We start from the raw sequence: 22,351 nt of genomic DNA on the forward strand, positions 1-22,351 counted from the left end.
ACAGTTATATTTTTATATCCAGTGGTTTGTTTATAGCTTATATGGGGGGGAGCTGATGGGGAAACTTGCCCATATCAAACATGGCGCTGTACACGGAGAAACAAAATGGCGGTTCCAGGAGGACTTCGTGCGGATTGGCCCATTGCCCGGTTCGGTGATCACCCTAATCGCAATGTGGTTGGTGGAGGGCTGAGACGATCGGAAAGATAGTCCAATCAGCACTGCAGAGATACAAAGTAGTAGAATTCTATTGGGTGGTGGCCAGGAAGCTGAGACCAATGGGAAAGGACGCGATTTGGCGCCTGCTTTGACTGTGGCGGAGAACGGAGCAGTCGCCCGTGCTGCAGCCATCCCGCCACTGTTCCCAGCTCCCTGTAGCGCGGCGGTAGCGGCCCGGTCTCGGCTATGTTCCTCTCCGACTTCCGCAAGGAGTTCTACGAGGTGATCGTGACCCAGGTGAGCGTTGTCCGGGCGGGGGAGGGTGAAGCCCGAACCGGGGGGGCGCGCGCGCGAAACTTGAGCGGGGCCTGCTAACCCCTTGGCCATGAGGAGCCGGGCTCCAGTAGCCCCGGGGCTGGGCATGCCGAGCCTGTCTGTCTCCCCGCCTGGGGGCGCTTGGGGGGCGGTGAGCTCGCGAAGGGGGTGGAGGGGGGCGCCTGGCTAGATTGTGGAGGATCCCGCGGCTCCCTGGTGCTCCAGCCCCGCGCCTTCCTCCTCACAGCGCTTTGCCACGGCGCCCCTGGGATGGGGATGGATCTTCGCTCCGCACGGGCCAGACAGGGCGGGACTGTGTCACCCAGGGAGCTGGGCATTGCCCTGCTGTCAGCTTCCTGGCCAAGATGTGGTATGCGCTGCCCCCCCACCCCACCCCTCCCGGTGCTGGTTTCACACCGAACTCCACAGAGCTGGTCGCGTTTGCACTGAACATCTGGCTCCGCAGCTCTCGGTGGGGTAGTGGAGCAGGAGTCCCCAGCCGGGCACATGACAACTCAGAGTGTGCTTTGCTTTGTTGCCTGGGTTTCTTGTAGTGCCCCCGGAGCAGTCAGAGGCTCTAAAAGTGGCAGAACCAGCAACAAGGAGTTGGGATGTTTGGAGTTGGTGATATGGGCATCGCGATCTCGTGAAGACAAGGAGCTGTAGCTGTTACCTGGGTGTAGCTAGTTGAGATAAACCCCATGTGGGGAGTGTAAGATTGAACACAACTAGCTATATGGAGGTAAAAGCCTTGTGTCCACTAGGCTTTTATATTGAGTTTTACATCGAGTTAGCTGTCTTGATGTAAAAATACATCTTTGTTTTCAGTGAAGACATAGCCTACACTACAGGGTTAGCTCCATGTAAGCTGCCTTGCATTGACTTCGCTGTACAAATGTCTTCACTTAAATTTGGCTCCTGGCACTCACTGAAGTCAATGCTTCTCTATGCCAATTTCATAATACCACCTCCCTAAGTGTCAGGCATAGAGTCACAGTTGATGTAATTAGATCAATACAGTGTCACTGCGTTGCTTACATAGACCGTTATGGCCATCCCACAGAGCCCCACGCTGACAATACAATACAATCGATACAAGCGCTCCTGGTGATGATGCACACCACTGATACAAGGAGCCAAGTGTGCACACACACAAGTGATTTTATAACTACAGTGGCTGTATGCCAACGTGAGTCACATAATTTTGTAATGTAGACATGGCCAAAGTCTGATTGCCCTGAGATATCTTCAGTGCTATAAAATGACACTAACTAGTTCATGTACATTAAGCACTGTCAAGGGTTATCCTTTTTGTTGTAGAATATCGTGTTACATTAAATTAGGATTAGAAATTACTTATTTGAAAGCTATGCTTGGATTGCAAAAAGTTTAAAGAATAATCTTGTAATAAAATTAATTTACAATGGTCATAAGATTACCAGCTTCTGATAAATGCTTAACATAATTTCAGACTAGTGAATGCTGAAAACATTGACATGTTAATCTTTACATTTTGAGATACAGATTTAAAGATACAGAAACAGATTTATTAACTGTCTGTGATAACAGAAGGATTCCAACTAGAAACTGGGAAGCTTTTTCACAGTGGAGACCTTTTTTTATGAGTTATTTAGAGCTTCTTGTTAAATCTTTCTTGCAAAAACATGATATTGCTAGAACTTTTTTGAAAATCACTGTAGCATTGGTTGCACAGACTTTTAATTCTATATTCCATCTCTGTTGGCCTTTATCTTGCAGTCAGCCTTCCATGATGATAGGTTTAGTGTAGATGGGCTTCCAGCGTTTTTAGTATCAGTTTGTCAAACTGATCAGAGTACGTCTAGATGAAAACATTACTGGGCAGCCTACATTAGTTCTCCCACCAGTGAAGCTGTGCTGGTGATTGTCCGACATTGGAAGAATTTAAGAAAAAGTTCATTGTGGCCAACACTGAAAAGAACAGTGATGATGTTTGAACTAAACCGTGTTCATCTTGAATATTGTCTCAAGCCCTATTTATGCTACCAATTTCCCCAAGTACTGACACTCTAGTCAAGATCTTACTGAAAACTAGGGTTTCTTACACCATTGTGTGTGGATTATATATACATTACTTTAAATATGGATAAAAACTGTTCTAGGATTGAACGGTTTTGAACTTTCAAAAATTATGACCATGCCACATAGGCCAACCTAACCATGTTTCCTGAAATGGTTAACAGGAAGAGATCCTGGGCATGGGTTCATGATGTGACAATTTTGTAGGAGAGACAAGGTCTTTGTGGTGTAACTTTTACCTTACTGTGAGGTGGACTACTTAAACCTTTTTGTGTTGCTCTGAAATTTAAAGGGACAGTGTCAGCTTGAAATTTAAAAAAAATATTTTTTTAAACAATTATGTTTCTGATAGAGCCTAGTTTAAGTGACTATTCTTGGAATTGGAAAAACTGGCTAAACACAAGAAAACTAAGTGTTGTGGGAAATGTCCTCACTTCTCTAACTGGTCTTAAATGTTAATTGTACTAGAAGGAGCAATGTTTTCACATGGATAATATGACTCTTCAAGCTGTTAGTGTTCCTTCAAAAATAGTCCTGATTTAGTTCCCAATGCTGCCATGATCTCTGTCCAGACAGACCCTCACTGATTGATTTAAAGGGGCTGTGTGCATGCATTTGCCTGCATAGAGCTCATTGCTAGATAAGCCTTTACTGAGCAACCCAGTACAATCAAACAAGACAAGATGACATGTTTGAACCAACATGTGTGCACAGGTTTGTTTACACTTTGCAATCTGTTGTGTGATTCTCGTAGGCTATGCTAACAGGCTAGATTAAGCAGAAAGAAATCTGTCTTTGGAGACATTAATATGAAACGTACCATGTGAAACAATTGTCAGATATGGGAGATCAACGGTAGATCCCTTTTTAAAAAATTAGTCTCCACTTGTTTAATTGAGTACCTTATATAAATAATGATAATATGATGCTCTCATCCGTACTTTATTTCTTTTGTATTGTTTGTTGCATTGAAAGATTTTAAATTTTGCTGGTGGAAAGCGATGCTTTTGAAAATGACCTAATATGTCTACGTTTCTATGCAATAGCAAGCCATATGAACTAATTAATATATTAATACTGTCTTCAATTTTTTTTCAGCGTGTTCTTCTTCTTGTTGCTTCAGATGTAGATGCATTATGTGCTTGTAAAATACTCCAAGTAAGTTTACGTTCATTATAATTATATACTACAACTGAAGGGGGGCTGAATGTGTGTGATGTGGGGGGGAGAATCACATTTAAAAGATTTATACAGGAATATGTAGAAAGAAAAGTGAAAGGGAAATTTTTATAAAATTAGTTCAGTTTTAAATGTTGTAATTTTTTATTTTCCTGACTATTTTACTAATATTTTTCCTAACATGATACTGAGACTTGATAATTCATACATAAATATCTATATAGACATATATTTTAGGATACTTTTAATGTACCTCTAAAGAGCAATAGGAGGACTTGGATGAGCCAGAGTTATAGTAGTTGCTGCTGTTCTTTCTCATTTGTTTAAAGCCTTGCTTTCTTTATAGGCTTTGTTTCAATGTGATCAAGTACAATATACACTAGTCCCGGTATCTGGGTGGCAAGAACTTGAAACTGCATTTCTTGAACATAAAGATCAGGTAAAAAAAGCATAGTGGGAGCTTTCTATGTGATCCTGCTATATAGTTGTAATTTTTAAGCACACTTTTTTTCTCAGCTGCGGATCTAAGTTTTAGGTTGAGATTTTAGTGGTTACCCAAATAACATTGATAAAGTTAGATGTACAAATCTTTGGCAAGTCCCCACGCCTTGTTCTGCTAATGTGCCATAATCCTGGTTTAGCAAATATTTCTGCTATTTTAGATATGGATCACTTCTAAAGAGAACTGCCAAATGCATCAAACAGTGTGGTGGTTTTATGAGGTGGGCCGAGATAACACAAGTAAACTGATTTCACTTTTGATCTATATAAACTAAATTTAAACCCTCTTCAACTGTGAAAAGTTAGATCATTAGCTCTTTTAGCAGTCTGCACACCCCAAAACCCCAGCACGTTATCCTTGTATGCAAAACTTGTTTCTGTTTTCTCTGAGGTGTTGTAGATTGGGAGTCTAATGTAAATGGGTACAAGACAAAATGCTTTGTAGGCAGAATAGTTTACAAAGCTTTATTTATTTGTTTGGGGCGGGTTGTTAGTGTGGTAAACAAACTATTGGCTAATTTAGGTACGATATGATGTTTTTCTTTCACAGTTCCAGTATTTTGTTCTTATAAACTGTGGTGCCAACGTTGACCTGCTGGAGATCCTGCAGCCTGAGGAAGATATGTTTTTCTTTATCTGTGACACCCACAGGCCTATCAATGTAGTGAATGTTTACAATGAGACACAGGTAAATCAAGCTGTTCAACAGAATACGCAATATCCTGTCCTGAGCTAGGTGACCTACCACTCTTCTATCCCTTTCAACATAGGTAACTTCTACAGTGCTAACAGGAAAGCAGAAAACAAATGAATAATAACTTGCAGTAGTAGTTTGTATGGTCAAAAGGGGGAAAATATGCTTTCCCCCAGGAAAAGTTTATACCATGGGTGCCTGTGGTAGCTGTTATGAGATTCACAGAGATGAATGTAAGTTCTGTACCATTGAAGAGAACATATTACTGTTAGGTTGACTTCTTTTAGGATGTATAATTTATTATCTCAGTAACTAGTGATAACATCTTAAATGAAGAATGCTGACATTTTGTTTATAGTCTAAAATTACTTGGCGATGTTCCTTAACAGATATGATTTGTTTTTACATTGAAAATCATTATAATTCCAGTTTGTTTTGCAGTGCTACACTTACCCTGTGTTGATACAGAAGAATAAACATCTTTATCTTAAGTCATATGGATACAGTGCCATTGTTCTAGCCTGTGTAAATAGATTAATCACCTAATTCTAATAGAGTAACATTTTGATGTTCTAGTATGAGTAGATCAAAGCAAGAGTGACTGGATTAGTCTGTTATACTAAAAGGGACAAGTGATGTACATTTGTGGGTTGAACAATTATTTCAGTTGTTAAAATGAGCTATTTTATTTAAAATACACTTTGTTGTTGTTAGATTAAGCTGTTGGTGAAGCAGGATGATGACCTTGAAATTCCTGCCTATGATGATATCTTCAGAGATGAAGAGGAGGATGAAGATGACTCTGGGAATGAAAGTGATGGATCAGAGCCTTCAGGGAAGCGCAAACGATTTGAAGAGGTGTTTTTCTTAAAACTTTGTTGTGAAAAGGGGGAAAAAATCATATCCATATCCTGTTGTAGTTCAGCAAATATGATCACGCCATTTAGGTTTTAGGGGCAAATGAAGCCTATACAAAAGTCATTGCTCCATTAGAAGATCAAAAGGCCTAGACACAAGTTTAAAAAATAAAAAAGTTGAAAGGATACTCTAGCATATCTCCAGACAAAAAACTTTAATGTGAAGTTCAGGTTTAGAGTATATCTCAATAATTTAAGGATAAAAATCTTTACAAAAACTTCATAGTTAAACAAATATAAGTTTAAAAAACAGGACATTTAGAGTTAATATTAAACTCTCAAGAATCCAAACATTTGAATATATAGAAATTCATATATTGGATAAATTATTTTTAATTTTGCCCTTGTAACAATGCCCTAAGAAAAGTTTAAAAAAAAACCAAAACCTCAGACTACCGCATCCCTTAATGTGGGAGGGTTGTTTTTTTGTTTGGTTCTTTTTTTTTTAAACCTTAGGACCTCAAAACTCAACACACATGCTTTACTGTTAATTGCTCAGTGAGGGTTCTGTCTTTGACCACCTTTATGGTCAGGGTGATGGACTCTTGATCAGACAATATCTCTAAAGCACCTTCATGGGGCCAGGTCATGTGAAAAGGTGAGGGCACTTGGCACCTTGCAGGATCTGGTCCTTAATTCCAAATGCCAGCCGGTTTTCAAAATATCATTTAAAACCTTCCAGCTTACAAAATTATAATATAAATAACAATATAGAAGGGTGTCATTTTTTTAATCTTGTTTCTGTGGAAATGTTTGGAAAATACTTCTTGTCCTATTAGGTTTACTAAATGTTTATTTTGACAAAGCCTAAGTTGTGGGCCTAAACTGACTGGATTGTCACTTACCTTTGAGTAATTCTTTTCCTTGACCATCTTATGTTTTGGAATCTTAAACCTGTCTGCAGGATATTATGGAAAGAACAATGAAAAGAAGACAGAGGAGAGAGTGGGAGGCACATAGGTATGTGTTAGTACTCTTGATGTTGCTTATACCTTTCTTCTCCTGTCCCTCCCCTTTTGGTAGTAATCTTCACATTGAGACCACAAAAGTCTATTCTTTACTGCTAGACCTGCAATATTGCTGCAGTTCACATTTCATTCAGATATTGGATGGTAAAAGTTGTGTAAGTCATATCTAGCAAGTCATCTTGCTATTTTGTAGTATAGCTGTAGGTTTATTTTATTAAAAATTTAATAATTTGTAAACTTGCACACCACTGAGTGCAATGGTTGGCCATTAACTGATTGTATGTACTCTTTATTTCATCTATCATATAATAGAATCCTGCCCTGATTTGCTCCCTGTGCAATCCTATGTATAAGTTGCTAATCAGGGAAAAATTTGGAAGACGGAATTTGATAAGATTGCTTTTAAAATAGAAGCTACATTGCAGTCTCCTAAATTTCAATGTTACTAACGCGTAACTCTCTTACCAAAAAAAAAAAAAAAAAAGCTTGGTTTAGCCTCTGAGTTTGATTTCATATTTGCAATATACTAATTTTAAAACAATGTAAGTGCTACTCTACTTTACTTCTTTATGTAAGGAACTTGAAGCAAATCTTGCTATTTAACCAAACACTTTTTTCCGCCTTTTAGACGAGAAATTCTCTTTGATTATGAGCAATATGAATACCATGGGACCTCGGTAAGTATCAAGTGCTGCTTGCCGTAAATGCTAAACTACCACAAAGAAAGTGTCCTCCTGCAACAGGAATATCTCCAATATGTTGTACAAAGTTCTTTGACTTATTTATCCTGCATTAATTTGTTGTTGTGTTATGTTCCATTGATTTACTGCAAGGTGTAACAAATAGTATCTATGGCATATTTTCCTACCTATGCATTTATTAATCAGTTCTGAGTTCTGGGATTTCTGAAGTACGCTTTGGCATTTATAGATGTAAACCAGAAACTCTGTGGCACAGCCATCAGTGCCACTGCTTGCCAATAGTGGGTTTCCATGAGTTCCCATCTTTACACCACTAGTGAGTGTCACCTTACTGCATAACAATCTTAATGTTAAAATACAAAAATTGCATCCCAAAGTGCTTCACAAATTATATGTACAGCGGTGAAGTGCAGCCACCTTTGGGTTGGGAGCCAGCAACCCAACTGATGCATAGCATGCCGCACAATAGAGAAGAATGGGAAATTTTGGCTGACAACAGGTCAAAGAAATCCCTAATATTAAGCTTACTTTTGTATGGAATCTTTAATGTTCATTTTAAAAAAAAAACAACATACAGGGCCACCTCCTTTATTTGAAGGTCTAATCTGAAATACCCACACATGCATGGAACTGTTTATTTTTCAGAAAGAGAAATAAGGGTTGATATGACCTTGCTTGGATTTATTCCTCTATTTCCAAAGAAAGTAGGTATTTCAAACCCAAAGTTTAGATTACTGAGCTGTTTCTTCTCATAACTAGCATATTATCTATCAAATTATTTTAAATCTTGTTGTTAAATGCAATTTATATATAAACGTAGAAGGATAATTGAGTTATGAAAGGCACTTTTTGCCCCTCTTCCCAGTTCAGATTCGAACCTGTCTGTCCTGCAGAAGCTCTGCTACTAAGCTGGTGCACGAGATATTTTTCAAAAGTGTTCTGATATTTTTTTTTCTAATTGTCAGATTTGTTATGGCAATTCATCAGTCCTCTTTTCTCTTGTAGTCTGCCATGGTGATGTTTGACTTGGCATGGATAATGTCTAAAGACTTGAATGACATGTTGTGGTATGTAGTCCAGTTGTGGTTTCAACGTTCATTATTTATAGTAATAGTACCGGCTAATTCCATAGCAAAATGAGGCAATAGTGTACAGAAATCCTCAATAGTATTTATATCTAATGTGCGTGCGTGACTTTTTAATTTTATATTGGGGAAAAATATTATCTTAAGCTTGGAGAAAGGTACCTCCGCTACAAACTGAGCTGTTGTATTTCAGAAATTTGCTGTGTGGGGCCATGAAATTATTTCTGTGGCTATGTATGTAAAGTATCTTGTCATGTAAAAATACAGCTGCTTTCTCATGTGAACATGTTCTGTGATTAATTTAGTTCAGAAGTGTTTGTATACCTGCTGCACACAGTCGTAGATGTCTGTTTTTCTTATATTTACAGTCTTAACCTTTCTACATTGCACTAGATTCTTGTCCTACCTGACTTTTTTTCCTTCCCCAACCCCATTTTTTTAGGTGGGCTATTGTTGGGCTTACAGACCAGTGGGTTCAAGATAAAATCACACAGTAAGCAAGCTGTTCATCTATTCTTATTTAATAGCTAATATGCATCAGGGAATCTGCATGTTAATGTACGCAGCAATACATGAGTCAGGCTATTGTGTTAGTGAGTGAATGTGGTGTACGTATTATTCAAACAAATTGCATTTTTAATTGAAAAAAACAAACAACAGAAAAAATTTCTAATGGACTTTATTTTCTTCCAGATTATTCATTTTATAAAATGATCCTTGCTAATACTCCGTAGAAAAGCAGTGCTTAATTATGGCTAATGTAAAGATGTCTGTTTTACAGTAGCTTCATTAAGGGAAAAATCTCAGTATAGCCTATATTTTTAAAAATTCTGTTGCTTGTTTCACTTTTTAAAAGCTTGAAACATTTTTCTCTAATTCATCGTTTTTTTTCCCCCTTTTTTTAAGACATAGTGGCTATCGAGAGATAAATCTATCAGTTTCTGTATCTTGCATTGTACAAAATTTTGATATGTATGATAGATTCCAGTTTGTGTATTCTGCTCTCCCTACACCTACCTACATTAATCTCTCTCTTGTGAGGTTGAGGGTAAATTTAGTAACTACTTTCATTTTTGTATGTGTTACTACTGCAATAAAATATATTAGTTTTGATTTACTTTGTATACTACCAAGTGGGGTAGGAGGGAGAGCTGATGGCTAGGCAGTGCCAAATTTAAAAAAAAAATAGGTTTTCATAGTAAGGTTTCATTTTTGTGAAAGGTGTAAGCCTTAGGAAAGAATTTTGTAGTCAACAAGAATACAAGTACCAAGGGAAAGAGAAACTAAATTTTTTTTTTCTTTTAAAGAATGAAGTATGTGACAGATATTGGAACTTTACAGCGTCATGTGTCCCGGCATAACCACCGCAATGAAGATGACGAGAACTCCCTTTCTATTGATTGCATGAGAATAGCATTTGAGTATGAGTATCCTTATGTCTGATCTATAAATATTAAGGGGTTAAAAAAACCACCCTGATTTGACAGACTGAAGACCTAATCTAGGAAAAGGAAGTTTATAAGGTTTCCTATGAGCTAGGAATTGAATTGGAAGAAACAGATATTTGAATGACTTACTGCAGGTGAATCTCTGTTCCAATATTTGAGCATAACTCCAGCAACACAATCTAACCTTCCAGAACTACGGAACTGGAGTACACATGCAAACCCAGGAAAAATAGAAGAGGGGAAAATGACAGCTACATCAGTTAGTCTTCACTGTGATGATGCTCTTATGCACATCTGGAAATCTTTATTCCAGTGAGGTGCAGTTAATGTAGATTTAAATAGTGTGGTGAGGGTGGGGAAGGAATAGTAATAAACAATTGTAAAGTTCATTACTAATTTGTAAATGTGAATATATATGCTCTAAACTACTATTTTTCCCTAATTCCTGTTAATGTCCTCAGTCTGCGCCTGGCTCTTTATCAACATTGGTCCCTATTTGAAAGCCTCTGTAACACTTGTTATACTTCTGCCAGTCTCAAACTTTGGTCTGTACAAGGACAGAAGAGGCTTCAGGAGTTTTTTGCTGACATGGGGTGAGTTATAAAGATTCGTCGGGAAAAGGAGACACTACATTGTACTTTTCAATAAGGAAGCATATGAAAAATATTCAGGATATAACATAGTAAAGATTAGAATTTTGAGGTGGGCACTTATATTAAATATGGAAATATTGTTATGGGCACATAGTAGATTGCCCTTCCACTGCATTACTTCTGCTCTGCTGACACTACTGTACTCATTAGTTTTAAGATATGTGCTTTTATTGGACAGTAGATATATGAAGTGACTCTTGCACATCTGCTTATCAGTGTTTCAGGTAGATGAATATGAAGCTGTAAATTAGAATTATCCTGTTGAATGCATTCACTTATAGGGCAATCTCCTTTCCATTAGATGAAGACATGTTTAACTGCATGTTTAAAAAATGACCTGTTCCCATTTTGTAGTTTGCCCTTGAAGCAGGTGAAACAAAAGTTTAATTCCATGGACATTTCCTTAAAGGAGAACCTGCAGGAAATGATTGAAGAATCTGCCAGCAAGTTTGGGTAAAATCCTATTTCTGTTAATTAAATTTCTGTTAACTACTATAGTGTATTAGAAATATTACAAAGCTTCACAACACCCATATATATTAGATTATCATACTGATTGTACAGACTGGTAAACTGAGGCAGAGAAGCTGAGGATCTGACTTTACAAGATGCTTAGGCCCCTTACTTCATTTGACCAATTTATAGAAGCTCAGCATCTCTCAGAATTGGGCTTTGAGAGACTTCCTGATGCTGCCACATCAGGCATAAACCCAGAACTTCTGACTCCTAGTGCTGTGCTCTAACTATTAACATGCAGTTTAGTAATTTTACTAGCAGTTAAAGAGGATGTCACAACTTGTTTAAAAAGACATAACAGTAATGCTAGATAGGAATAAGACTAGTCAGAAAAGTTAATGTGAGATTTACCCTTGTGCTTCTAATTCCAAACTTCTTAATGGGTGGCAATAACTGTTAATAGTATCATATAGATTATAAGAAGTGTGTCATAACTTCTCTCCATTGATTTGGTCCACTTTTACAGAATGAAAAACTTAAGAGTACAGACCTTCAGCATTCACTTTGGTTTTAAGAACAAGTTCTTAGCAAGTGACATAGTCTATGCAACAGCTTCTCTAATGGAGAATATAGAGAAAGATGAACCTGGAACTGATAATTTTATCAAGGCGTTGGACAGTCTTTCCAGGTATTGTGCATATGCTCTCTCCCCTCTCACAATTTTGTTTTCTTAACATGGTTTTATAACTAATGATTAAGTTGATGAAAATGCTTCTCTCAGAAGATTCAAAGCAAATATCCTTATGATTAGTATTTAGAAATAACTCCATTTAACAAGAATTTTCTTTTTATGTGAAAGTATTTCTCTTCTCCTTGTTCCATTATAGGAGTAACCTGGACAAACTGCATCAAGGGCTGGAACTCGCCAAAAAACAACTACGTGCCATTCAGCAGACTGTAGCCAGCTGTATTTGCACCAATCTTGTAATCTCTCAGGGGCCTTTTCTCTATTGCTATCTAATGGAGGTCAGAATTATGTACTTGTTCCTCCTCATTTGACTTCCTATACTGTAACTGTCATCATTGGTATGTCAAGTAGATATGAAAGCTTGATCAGAAAGCCTGGAAGAGCTTAGCTTTCTGTATTGCACTGATTTCAAATCAGCCTATATTGACACCCTTTCTCCCCCGATTTTCCCCATTTTAAGAATCAGTCTTGTCATGGTACTAGATTTGATATTCAAGTCAGCAAGGCGATCAATCCTTCTGGAGTTTTGCCTTGTAAAAATTAAGGCAGGTTCCTTAGGGTTTTTTATATGCAAATGAAGAGCACTTTTTAAGTAGAAACAATTTATTATTTTTTTTTGGTTTGGTTTGGTTTTTTTGTTTTAAACTGCCGTTCACCCTAAATGAGCTAAGGATGTTACTACCTCCTCTTTAGGTATAACTGAGTTAACTTTTTTCTTTTCCCAGGGCACTCCAGATGTGAAACTGTTCTCCAAACCAGTATCTCTGTGCCTGCTCAGTAAATATTTACTCAAGTCTTTTGTTTTCTCTGTAAGTAAATCAAAGGCTTACAACTGGCTAACTATTGCTCTGAATACATAGTTATAATTCGTCAGTGGATTATTTGAGAAATGGATCACTGGATAAAGTATATACAAGTTACTTTTTCAGCTAAATGAACGGTTAGGTACTATGGCACCAATGTACAAATGATGCAGTGTGGAAGATTCCAGTTTGCAGACCTGCTTAACACTGGAGAGAGCTTCCATTTGAGATGCTGACATCCAAAAACAGGGAGATCATAGTAATTAAATTTAAAATTGTTATACCTTTTGTAACAAACTTACTGTGGCAGAGAAATTAGCTTAAGTTTGTAACACTGAATACAATAGAAAATGCAGAATTCGTTAAGTTATCTAAACACCTGGAACATTTTAATTTGTTTCTGTAAATATATATTTAAAACAGTAAACCTCTATTCCCAACAAACCAAATTGAATTTTAGGCAGTATTTACTAAAATGGTCATCTTTTAAACTATATAAAAGTAGTACTCAATTCAGCTAAAACACAGGGCTTAGTATTAGATTAACATATCACCCAGTCAGTGAACATTCTTCTACTGTACAAATAACATTATCGTGAGCAATCTTCACTATGTTCATATGTTACTTCTCTTCTGAAAATTAGACTAAGGTCCCTACCCTCCCATGAGTTCCATGTGGGCTGACACTTCTATGGAGCTAGTTGCAGGACTGGAGCTTTAATACAAAGCTCTTTTCCTAAGGGGTTGTCTTTCTAATTTCTTTAGGTCCCTAGCTGTCAACCAAGGTGACTGTTATGCCCAGAGTTATCAGTGCGACAGGATGGCAATCTCAAAGTTAGCTGCAAAAGAATTATGTCTAGGCATTTATGCCACGCTGAACACTTGACTTACTGGAATAGACATTCCTGCAAAATCCTTAAATCACTCCCTGACTTTGAAGAGCTTATTTAAAGATGGGAAGGTTATCAAAGTGCTAACCTGATAAAAGCGGCAGTTTTATCTTTGATAAATACAGATCAGATAACTTTCCCAGGAGCTCTCTACTACTACAGACCTGTGGAAGGGTGAAGGAATACTACACTAATGAGGAAGGGAATGTATTTAGTGGAGTCGAACTTACATTTCAAGCTTAGTTTCTCTTGTATTATTAGAAAATTGTGCAAAATTTTTCACTTATGCACAGCACACGTTTTACATACCAAGGTGACAATGCATGGGCTAATGAAAAAAGGCAGCATTCTTCCTTACTGGAAAGGATGTCCATAGCTTCATATCTGATCCATGTTAAAATTGAATGTAGGATTGAAAGAGGATTGAATTTTCTTTAGGTCACTTACTACTATGCCTAAAGTCACTAGACTTGTGACAGGGAGATCAAATAAAGAAACCACTCTGTTTGTCTGGACTAGAGTTGACATTTTAAGTCAACATCTTTAGTAATACTTGGCATGCAGAACTGAAGCTTGATTGTATCATCTTTGAGCTCTTTGTCTATCTGAGGGACTTTCTGTCTTCCAGACAAAAAACAAGCGCTGTAAGCTGCTGCCACTGATAGTAGCAGCGCCGATGGATATTGAACAGGGTACAGTGAGCATGGTGGGAATTCCTCCAGAGACGGAAAGCTCCGACAAAAAGAAGTGAGGGTGTTTTTTGTTTAGTATCCTATCTAAATGACATCAATAGATTTATATCAGGAAAGAGGCTAAGCTTAACTAAGATATATTTTTGATGCCAAATTTTTTGATCCCAATGTTTTAATGATCAATTGTATGCGTTTTAAGTATTTTGCTATGGGTATTTAGCTGTGACAGTGAAGTGCCTTTCACAGACCTGAGGAAGAGCTCTCTATAGCTCAAAAGCTTGTCTCTCTCACCAACAGAAGTTGGTCCAATAAAAGATATTCCCTCACCCACCTTGTCTCTTGCTATGGATATGAAATATAGGCACATATTTCCCCAATTCCTCCTCCTCTTTTTTTTTCTGATTGGTTTGTTCATTTACCTTTGAACAATAAATATCTTTTCAGTAATGTTTAAATGTAATAATCCCAACTATCCATATAAAGTGATGAGGTCTAAATTAGCTGTTACCACTCAAGACCGAGATCTTGGAGTCATTGTGGCTCGTTTTCTGAAAACATCCACTCAATGTGCAGTGGCAATCAAAAAAGCTAACAGAATGCTGGGAATCATTAAGAAAGGGATAGATAATAAGACAGAAAATATCATATTGCCTCTATATAAATCCATGGTATGCCCACATCTTGAATACTGCATGCAGATGTGGTCGCCCCATCTCAAAAAAGATATAGTGGCATTGGAAAAGGTACAGAAAAGGGCAACAAAAATGATTAGGGGTATGGAACAGCTTCCTTACGAGGAGAGATTAATAAGACTGGGACTTTTCAGCTTGGAAAAGAGACGACTAAGGAGGGATATGACAGAGGTCTATAAAATCATGACTGGTGTGGAGAAAGTAAATAAGTGTTTACTCCTTCTCATAACACAAGAACTAGGGATTGCGAAATGAAATTAATAGGCAGCAGGTTTAAAACAAACAAATGGTATTTCTTCACACAACGCACAGTTAACCTGTGGAACTCTGCCAGAGGATGTTGTGAAGGCCAAGACACTAACAGGTTCAAAAAAGAACTAGATAAATTCATGGAGGATAGGTCCATCAATGGCTATTAGCCAGGATGGGCAGGAATGGTGTCCCTAACCTCTGCCAGAAGCCAGGAATGGGCAACAGGGGATAGATCACTTGATGATTACCTCTTCTGTTCATTCCCTCAGAAGCAGCTGGCATTGGCCACTGTTGGAAGACCGGATAACTGGACTAGAAGGACCTTTACTCTGACCCAGTATGGCAGTTCTTATTAATATTTGTCACACTGCTAAAAAATAAAAATAGTGGTCATTTTTTGTGGCTATACTTTTTGTGTAGGTCCTGACTTTTTTTCATTGTGCTTGTAAATCATGTTCAGGCTGCTCAGTCACAGGGCTATTTGCGGATCCTTTTTTTAAAATTGCTGTCACGGGCAATAGAATTATATCCTGCTAAAGCTCAGTGTTTGCATGGGAGGATTTGTTATATTCATATGGAAGGAGTTTTAATCTTGACTACTTTAGAGGTTTGCCCCTAATTTAAATTTTTAATCCGCTTCCTGGGAGACAAAGCAGGTGTTTGGCCACAGTGACTAATTGGAGCCCATGCACTCTGGCCTGTTGTGACTGCATGCTTGTAGGATATAATGTGCCTGGTCCAGGAAGAATAGGGTGGAAAGGGAAGGATATTTTGTCATCTCTATAACATTTGGAGTGTTAGAAAAATGAATAAGTGTGCTGCTAATTTAATGAGGTGATATTCCTAATATGTGGGTTTTTTTTTTTAAAAAAAGCTTTTTTGGGAGAGCATTTGAAAAAGCTGCAGAAAGCACCAATTCTAGGACTTTACATAACCACTTTGACATGTCTAGTAAGTAACTTTTTATCTTTCCATAGCCACATGTTGCACTTGACAGGCAAATCCTTTAGGGGTCAGTGTTTCTATTGTTTTAGACAGGAGACTCCCTAAATGATTACTGCCATTCTACAAACAGGCAGTTCTTGTAATTTTAATATATACATAAATGATGAGCATCTATCTGGTGTGCTTCACAAGCAGTCTGTAATATAACACAATCCAGATTTTAGTAGCGGGGCACTTTTTCAGTTGGCGTCTTGGTACACTGAAAGTATAAAAACTGCTAGCTGTAAGCGAGCAAAGCTCTTCGTCATTATTGAAAAAGTTGAAATATATTTTGCCTGGAATGACAATTTTTACCTGAAATGACTTGGAGCTCTCAAATGTAACCATAAACAGGTATAGTTATGTGCTAGTTATGATGTAGGCTTATCTGCATTAACATTTGTTTTGAAATACATTGGGTACAGCCATTTGAAAGGGACATCAGCACAAAAAGACTTCACACCTCCTTTTTTTATCTAACAGAAAAAGGAAAAGTATTCTGGAAGGGTTTGTCTGTGCCTTTGCAAAGAAGGCAAAATTTAAACTCTGAAAATTATGATGTGGGTATTTGCTCTGCAACATCTAATGTAAACCTAGAATCTGTCAAGCCCACTGAATTAAAAATGGAGACCATATTTAAAGGGTGAAAATCTGGAATTCTTAATTTGCTCAGATCTCCCTTTTAACAGCACAGTAAACCTACATACTACTATATTACCCAGACTTCAAAAAACCTAGAGAAATAATTTGATTAAAAATACTAGTACATAATCCCAGTCTGAGACTTGATATGTCTGCAGTTGTCTCCTATACTAATAATCTTTCATTATTTTAGTAATTGAACTGAAAATGGAAGATCGGAGCAAATTTCTGGATGCACTTATTTCTCTCTTGTCCTAATGGTAAGTGTGTGTGAAAGGAGAATTAATTCTTGAACATGGTTTATTGGTAGGATGTTCTCAGATGATGCAGCAAATTTTAGTGGAAGTATAAATTGTAGATAAGATACAATTTCAAACAAAGCCAACTTATTTTCCTTTCAAGTCTGGGGTCTATTTACCCTTAAAAAGATACTATAAATTGAAACTTGCCATGGAATGCAGGGGTCAGAAATAGTACTTCTTAAAATTTATTTAGTTGTGTTTTTAAATTGTACAAGTCCAAATGAATGAATGATTTTAGTTTAGACCTGTTGTTTTTAAAAGTTATTTTGTACTTACTATAGTCTAACTGCTTTTACACATGTATGTGAAGTGCCTTAAAACACACACAATAGGTTGCTCTGTCAGATAAATAATATGCCTTCTGAAAACATTAACAAATCAGTTTTAATCCAGAAGGAACACACAAGCTGTATGTGTGTTTATTTTGTACATAGTAGCAATATTTCCCCAAAAGACTAACTTAAGCTCTTCCCATCTGTTAAATAGCATTTTATCTTTCATTAGTTTATTTTGTGGATTTTTTTTGTTTTAAACTAAGAAAGTGAACAGACTGTTTAAGTTTTGAAACACTGACAGAAGCCAGGATATTCAAAATGAAGGTTAATACTCTGTCCTTGACTCATACTTTTTAAAAATTCTCTTTAATCATCACAGCAGCTTTGAGTTCAAGACAGAATCTTGGCCCTAACAGTGAATTTCCTGGCTTTGAAAGTTTGTGTAACCTTATTTATTATTTAAACAAAGTTTGCATTTATTGTGGCCTGTATCCATGATATTTAGGTGGTTGTCTAGAACAAAGTTGGGACAATTTAATACTTCACAGGGGGTCATTATGAAGCTGTTGTCTAGCAGTCTTTTTAATATACCAAAATAAGATAGGATATTTGTAAATAAACAACATACTCATTTCATATTTTTTAAATAATCACCTAAGAAGTCTGCCCTGTAGCTCTCTCTGCACTAGCAATCTGTATTTCATTCCATTGTTGTTTTTGTTTGTTTAGACAGATAATGTCCATTTTAGTTTTCAGTTAAGGCCGGGCCTACACTGTTACATTTTCTGTCTCCTGAATCTAGCTTTCAGGAACTTGCCTTTAACCATTCTGGGTAACGTTGTGACAGCTGGTATGGCTGGGGCAAACCTAAACCCTTGCTCTCCCTTGTAATCTTTTTTGGTAATGCTTTCTCCCCGTCCATATTGGCCTCTACTGGACAGTGCAACAGTGTTAGCCGCAAAACAGTTGAAAATCAGTTGTTGAATTGTTTCGAGGCAGGCCAAATTTAATAGTGAATTGTTGCTACCTCTACTTTTTGAACAGCCACAATTCTTCAGTATTCTGAGCCCCCTTTATAAGAGTTTTCTGTGTACCTTTGTACTGGTGTGAGTCTAACCTTCTTGAGATAAATTTTATTAGGTGTGCTAAGTGGTTTTGGAATACACATTTGGAAGTATGTTGTTAGTTGGATCTCTAGAAGTGTTTAAAAAGGACCTTGGAAAACTTTAACACCAAGAATGGATCCTTATTACACAACTGTGAGGTAACCAAGTATTATCCCCATTTTATATATGTGGAAACTGAGGCACGAAGTTAAGACTTGTCCAAGGTGTTAGTGACAGGAAGGGTCATTCATTGTCAGGAAGGACTTCTGGGTTTTATTCACACATCTGTCAGCCTGAGTGTCCTTCAACAAGTACCAGAAGCACTAATAATTTCCTACTTGTTCAAAACTTTGGACCAGCAGGTTACCAGCTGCTGTTGGGGACCTGTAAGGCAGAGTGACCAATTGCTGGCCTCCCAGACTGCTTTTCCTGCCCTGCTGCACTTTGCAGACAGGCAGAAAATATCACTGAAGTCCCAAATGTTGTTTTCATTCATGGTGTTGCAATTGTGATGCTCCATCTTGCTGTCCTTCACGACCTACTGCAACAGGCGTGGACTTAAATCTTCTTTCTCTCATAGGCAGACAGAAGAATGTCGCCCTTGGCATGTGGTTGCTGAGCACTCTCTTTGTAAAGACCCTAGCCTCTTGATCTAGGAACTAGTTGGACCCCACTGGTCCAGATCGGCATACGAGTAGGAGCAGAAAGACTACCTGTAAACTGCGTTTCTATGACCAAGCATTTGACAATCTGGAACTCTCCTATGCCTTTCCGTGTTGATACAGATAATAAGTTTAGGCTTTTCTAAAAATTCACATTCTACAGAACTACTGTTGTTCAATTGACCTTTTTTCCTAAGTGCCTTTTTAAAAGCTAAGGAAGTATTCATCTGAATAAAATGTATATAGAGGGAGTTTAGTTTCGTGGGGAGAAAAAATCTTGCATCCAGGAATTGGTCTCTGCCTAGCAATTTCGAGTAGCAAACGAAAATCTATTGGTCCAGATTGTTAAATGCTTGTTGCAGAAACCTGATTTGCAAGCATGGGAAAAACTCCCTTTTGAATTTCTAGGCTATACCACTCTGAAATCAACTCCTAATACCTGTCACCAGAAGTAGCTCTGTATAGTTTTAATTTCTAAAAATAGCTGTCCTGTGAGGCATGGATTTAATATTGTAGGTCTCTTAAAATCCAAATACTGATCAACCACAAGTACTGAAAGAGAACCTGTACAAGCAGTATAGAACGATTGTTCTTTGACAGCATTCCTGTTAATAGCATCTCCTAAAGTGGCAATTCCTGTATCAACACCATGTCCTTAGCCAGTCACTTTGATACTGCAGTATCACTTGTAAAGTGGCTTTTGGAGTGGCTGTGCTATTATGCATGGACTATAGTATTTTAGATATGGACAAGTTAGATCAAACCCATCCCCCTGTCAAGGCAGGATCTGATTTCTCAAATAGGGAAGGTTTCAGTTCTCCTATAGAACTGATGCTGCACTTGATCTTAGTCACACAAAATGGTTGTCAAATCAACTAAACTCCCCCTTTGCAGTCCTCAACAGTGTATTGTTACTTTAATTTCTAAGCAGCGAATGGATTGTGAAGATATGAACAGTGTCTCATGATGTCCCATATATTCAGATCATCTGATATAGTCCTGAATAAAACTCCAAACTCTTGTTTTACAAAAAGTACCACTTTATTAGATGTATTCTGTGTGTTTCCGTGTTGTGTTTAGGTTATTGTACATTTTTTAAAAGGGTGAGTTTTTTTCCCCCTTTTGCAGTGTCTGCCTGGATTCCTTACACATGTAATTTTATTTGTCTTTGTGTATTATATTGACTCTGTAAATGTTTTCTTACCTCGATTTTACCATATGTTGTATAGATTTTATATAGATTAATTTTAAACTAATGGGATTTTAAATGTAGCCAATGCAAAATGTACCCAATACAAAATTTTTATTGTATATTTCTGCTCAAATAAAATAACTCTTGTTATTTTATTCAGTAGTCTTGTTTGGTCAATATGATCCATGTGCCAAATTGTAATAGAGCACTTGACTGCATAACATCAAATGCACCTTTTTTCTCTTGCATATTTTAATTGGTTACACTGTGCCATGAATATAGTGTTTCGCTTTCCCTCACCGCCCCCCCCCCCCCAGCATACTTCAGGTGATGCCTGTGATGTAATGCAGTGCTTAACAGTATACAGTCACTTCATTAACCAGTTAATTTTTACAGTACCTCTGAAGTAGATATCCTCACTTGAAGCATGGGGAAACTGAAACACACAGAGGTTGTGACTTGTTGCTATGTAAATCAGTATTGGAGCCAAGATTAGAACACTGAATTCTTGGATCCTAGTGTTATGCTTTAGCCACTGGACCATATCTCTTGGTATTTATAATGCATTTTGAAGATGAAAGGCACTAAATGTTATCATAACTGATTGCCAAAAACTATGTTAAATTTGAGAATTTATTAACCCAAGTTTAAATTATTGTCACAGTACTTATAATTCAGCAGTTGTAATTCTGGTCTCAGATATACAATATCAAGCTCTTACAGCGCTTTTTCATTTGAAGGTCTCAAAACAATTTACAAAGGAAGTCCATATCATTATCCCCATTTGATGGGGATGCTGAGGCACAGGGAGTATGTTGTATTACGGTGTCTGGGATTAGTTTTAATGCCTTACTATATATGCACGATATCTGACACAATGACAAAAAACTGTGGGAACTTTAACTAGATTTCCTGACTTGTTTGCTTAAGATTTCAACTTTACTACATTAATGTAATTTTTTTGGATTTAATGACTTTTTGGTATTGCATATTCAAATAAATTCTTACAGTAAAATTGCACATTATTTGAATTTTTAAAAAAATCTGTTGGGTGCATACCCAGATATACACCTGCCTATATCTGACGTTTCATAGTTCAGAGCATGGTTACTGTTAAGGGAAATAATATAGTGTCACAACATATCACCATGCAGTAATGACCACACAGAGAGCTGGAGACTCTGCAAAGTTCCCTTCAGTTTCTATTTTGTTCTTCCATCCCAGGTGAGGATTGAGAGAAGGTGAGGAGAGTGGAAATGGAAGCATGGTTCATCAGTGGTACACTCCCTGGTATCAGAAATGACCCCATGTATTTTCATTAAACTTTTCTGAAACTACGATTTGCACAGAGAACAAGCATGAGAAATTTAGCCTGAAGAGCTACTTTTTCAGGAAGTTTTAGACATGCTTAACAAGCTTCTGATGCTTTCTCTGTTGAAATTGATGTAGTGGTAACATGGCACTATAATAGAAATTCTTCTGACAATGAGAGTCTGATTGCTGCCTGCACTGAATCTTTCTGGGCTGTGGAACTTGTAGACTAATGTGGTGTTAACCTAGTCAGTTACTTGCTCCACAGCCCATGTTTAGGAAAGGCAGTAAAAATGTGTACCCCTCCAGTGAGTCTACATAAACTCTTAATGGCAGTAAATTGGTGCCATGATGTGTAGCAACCACTAATGTGAAATCACCTGCTGTGTAGTTCAATCAAAAATGTTAAGAACCACCATAATGTTGCAGGTTTAACCCCTTACCAGTGAATGCTGGGTACAGGATGTGTGCCAAGAACTCTTGACTTCCCTTTGTTAAGGGATTAATATGCTTTCGGCTTATTTGACCAAATAGAAAATTTTGGCTACAAGAGTTAGTTATTTTAAAATACAATGGTTAAGGCACTAACTAATCGGCTTACCCTATTTATGTATGGTAACATTCCGTTTTAGCTGGGCCTGAATGCAAATAGAAATATTCCCTAAG

At 37.4% G+C, this 22,351-nt stretch overlaps 1 protein-coding gene across 1 annotated transcript; it reads left to right on the plus strand.

Annotated features, from left to right (window-relative positions):
* The first annotated feature begins 96 nt into the window (after positions 1 to 96).
* On the plus strand, positions 97 to 20,529 carry CDC45 (cell division cycle 45). The gene is made up of 19 exons (XM_073312868.1): positions 97 to 456; positions 3,631 to 3,690; positions 4,058 to 4,150; positions 4,763 to 4,900; positions 5,621 to 5,764; positions 6,728 to 6,783; positions 7,420 to 7,468; positions 8,498 to 8,559; positions 9,020 to 9,070; positions 9,885 to 10,004; positions 10,487 to 10,618; positions 11,033 to 11,131; positions 11,661 to 11,822; positions 12,022 to 12,160; positions 12,608 to 12,691; positions 14,204 to 14,322; positions 16,086 to 16,162; positions 17,031 to 17,097; positions 19,101 to 20,529. Exons 1-18 carry the CDS (start codon positions 406 to 408, stop codon positions 17,093 to 17,095), a joined length of 1,701 nt encoding a protein of 566 aa, XP_073168969.1. The 5' UTR covers positions 97 to 405; the 3' UTR covers positions 17,096 to 17,097; positions 19,101 to 20,529.
* The last annotated feature ends 1,822 nt before the right edge of the window (positions 20,530 to 22,351 follow it).

Source organism: Lepidochelys kempii, chromosome 15, assembly GCF_965140285.1.
Source record: "Lepidochelys kempii isolate rLepKem1 chromosome 15, rLepKem1.hap1, whole genome shotgun sequence".
Classification (NCBI taxonomy): domain Eukaryota; kingdom Metazoa; phylum Chordata; order Testudines; family Cheloniidae; genus Lepidochelys; species Lepidochelys kempii.

Excerpts from the sequence above, each read along its gene's own strand:
- CDC45 (XM_073312868.1), top strand. The coding sequence starts at position 406 with ATGTTCCTCTCCGACTTCCGCAAGGAGTTCTACGAGGTGATCGTGACC. Across the intron at positions 4,151-4,762 it reads TTCTTGAACATAAAGATCAG|TTCCAGTATTTTGTTCTTAT; the intron begins GTAAAAAAAGCA and ends TTTCTTTCACAG. Across the intron at positions 9,071-9,884 it reads GTTCAAGATAAAATCACACA|AATGAAGTATGTGACAGATA; the intron begins GTAAGCAAGCTG and ends TTTCTTTTAAAG.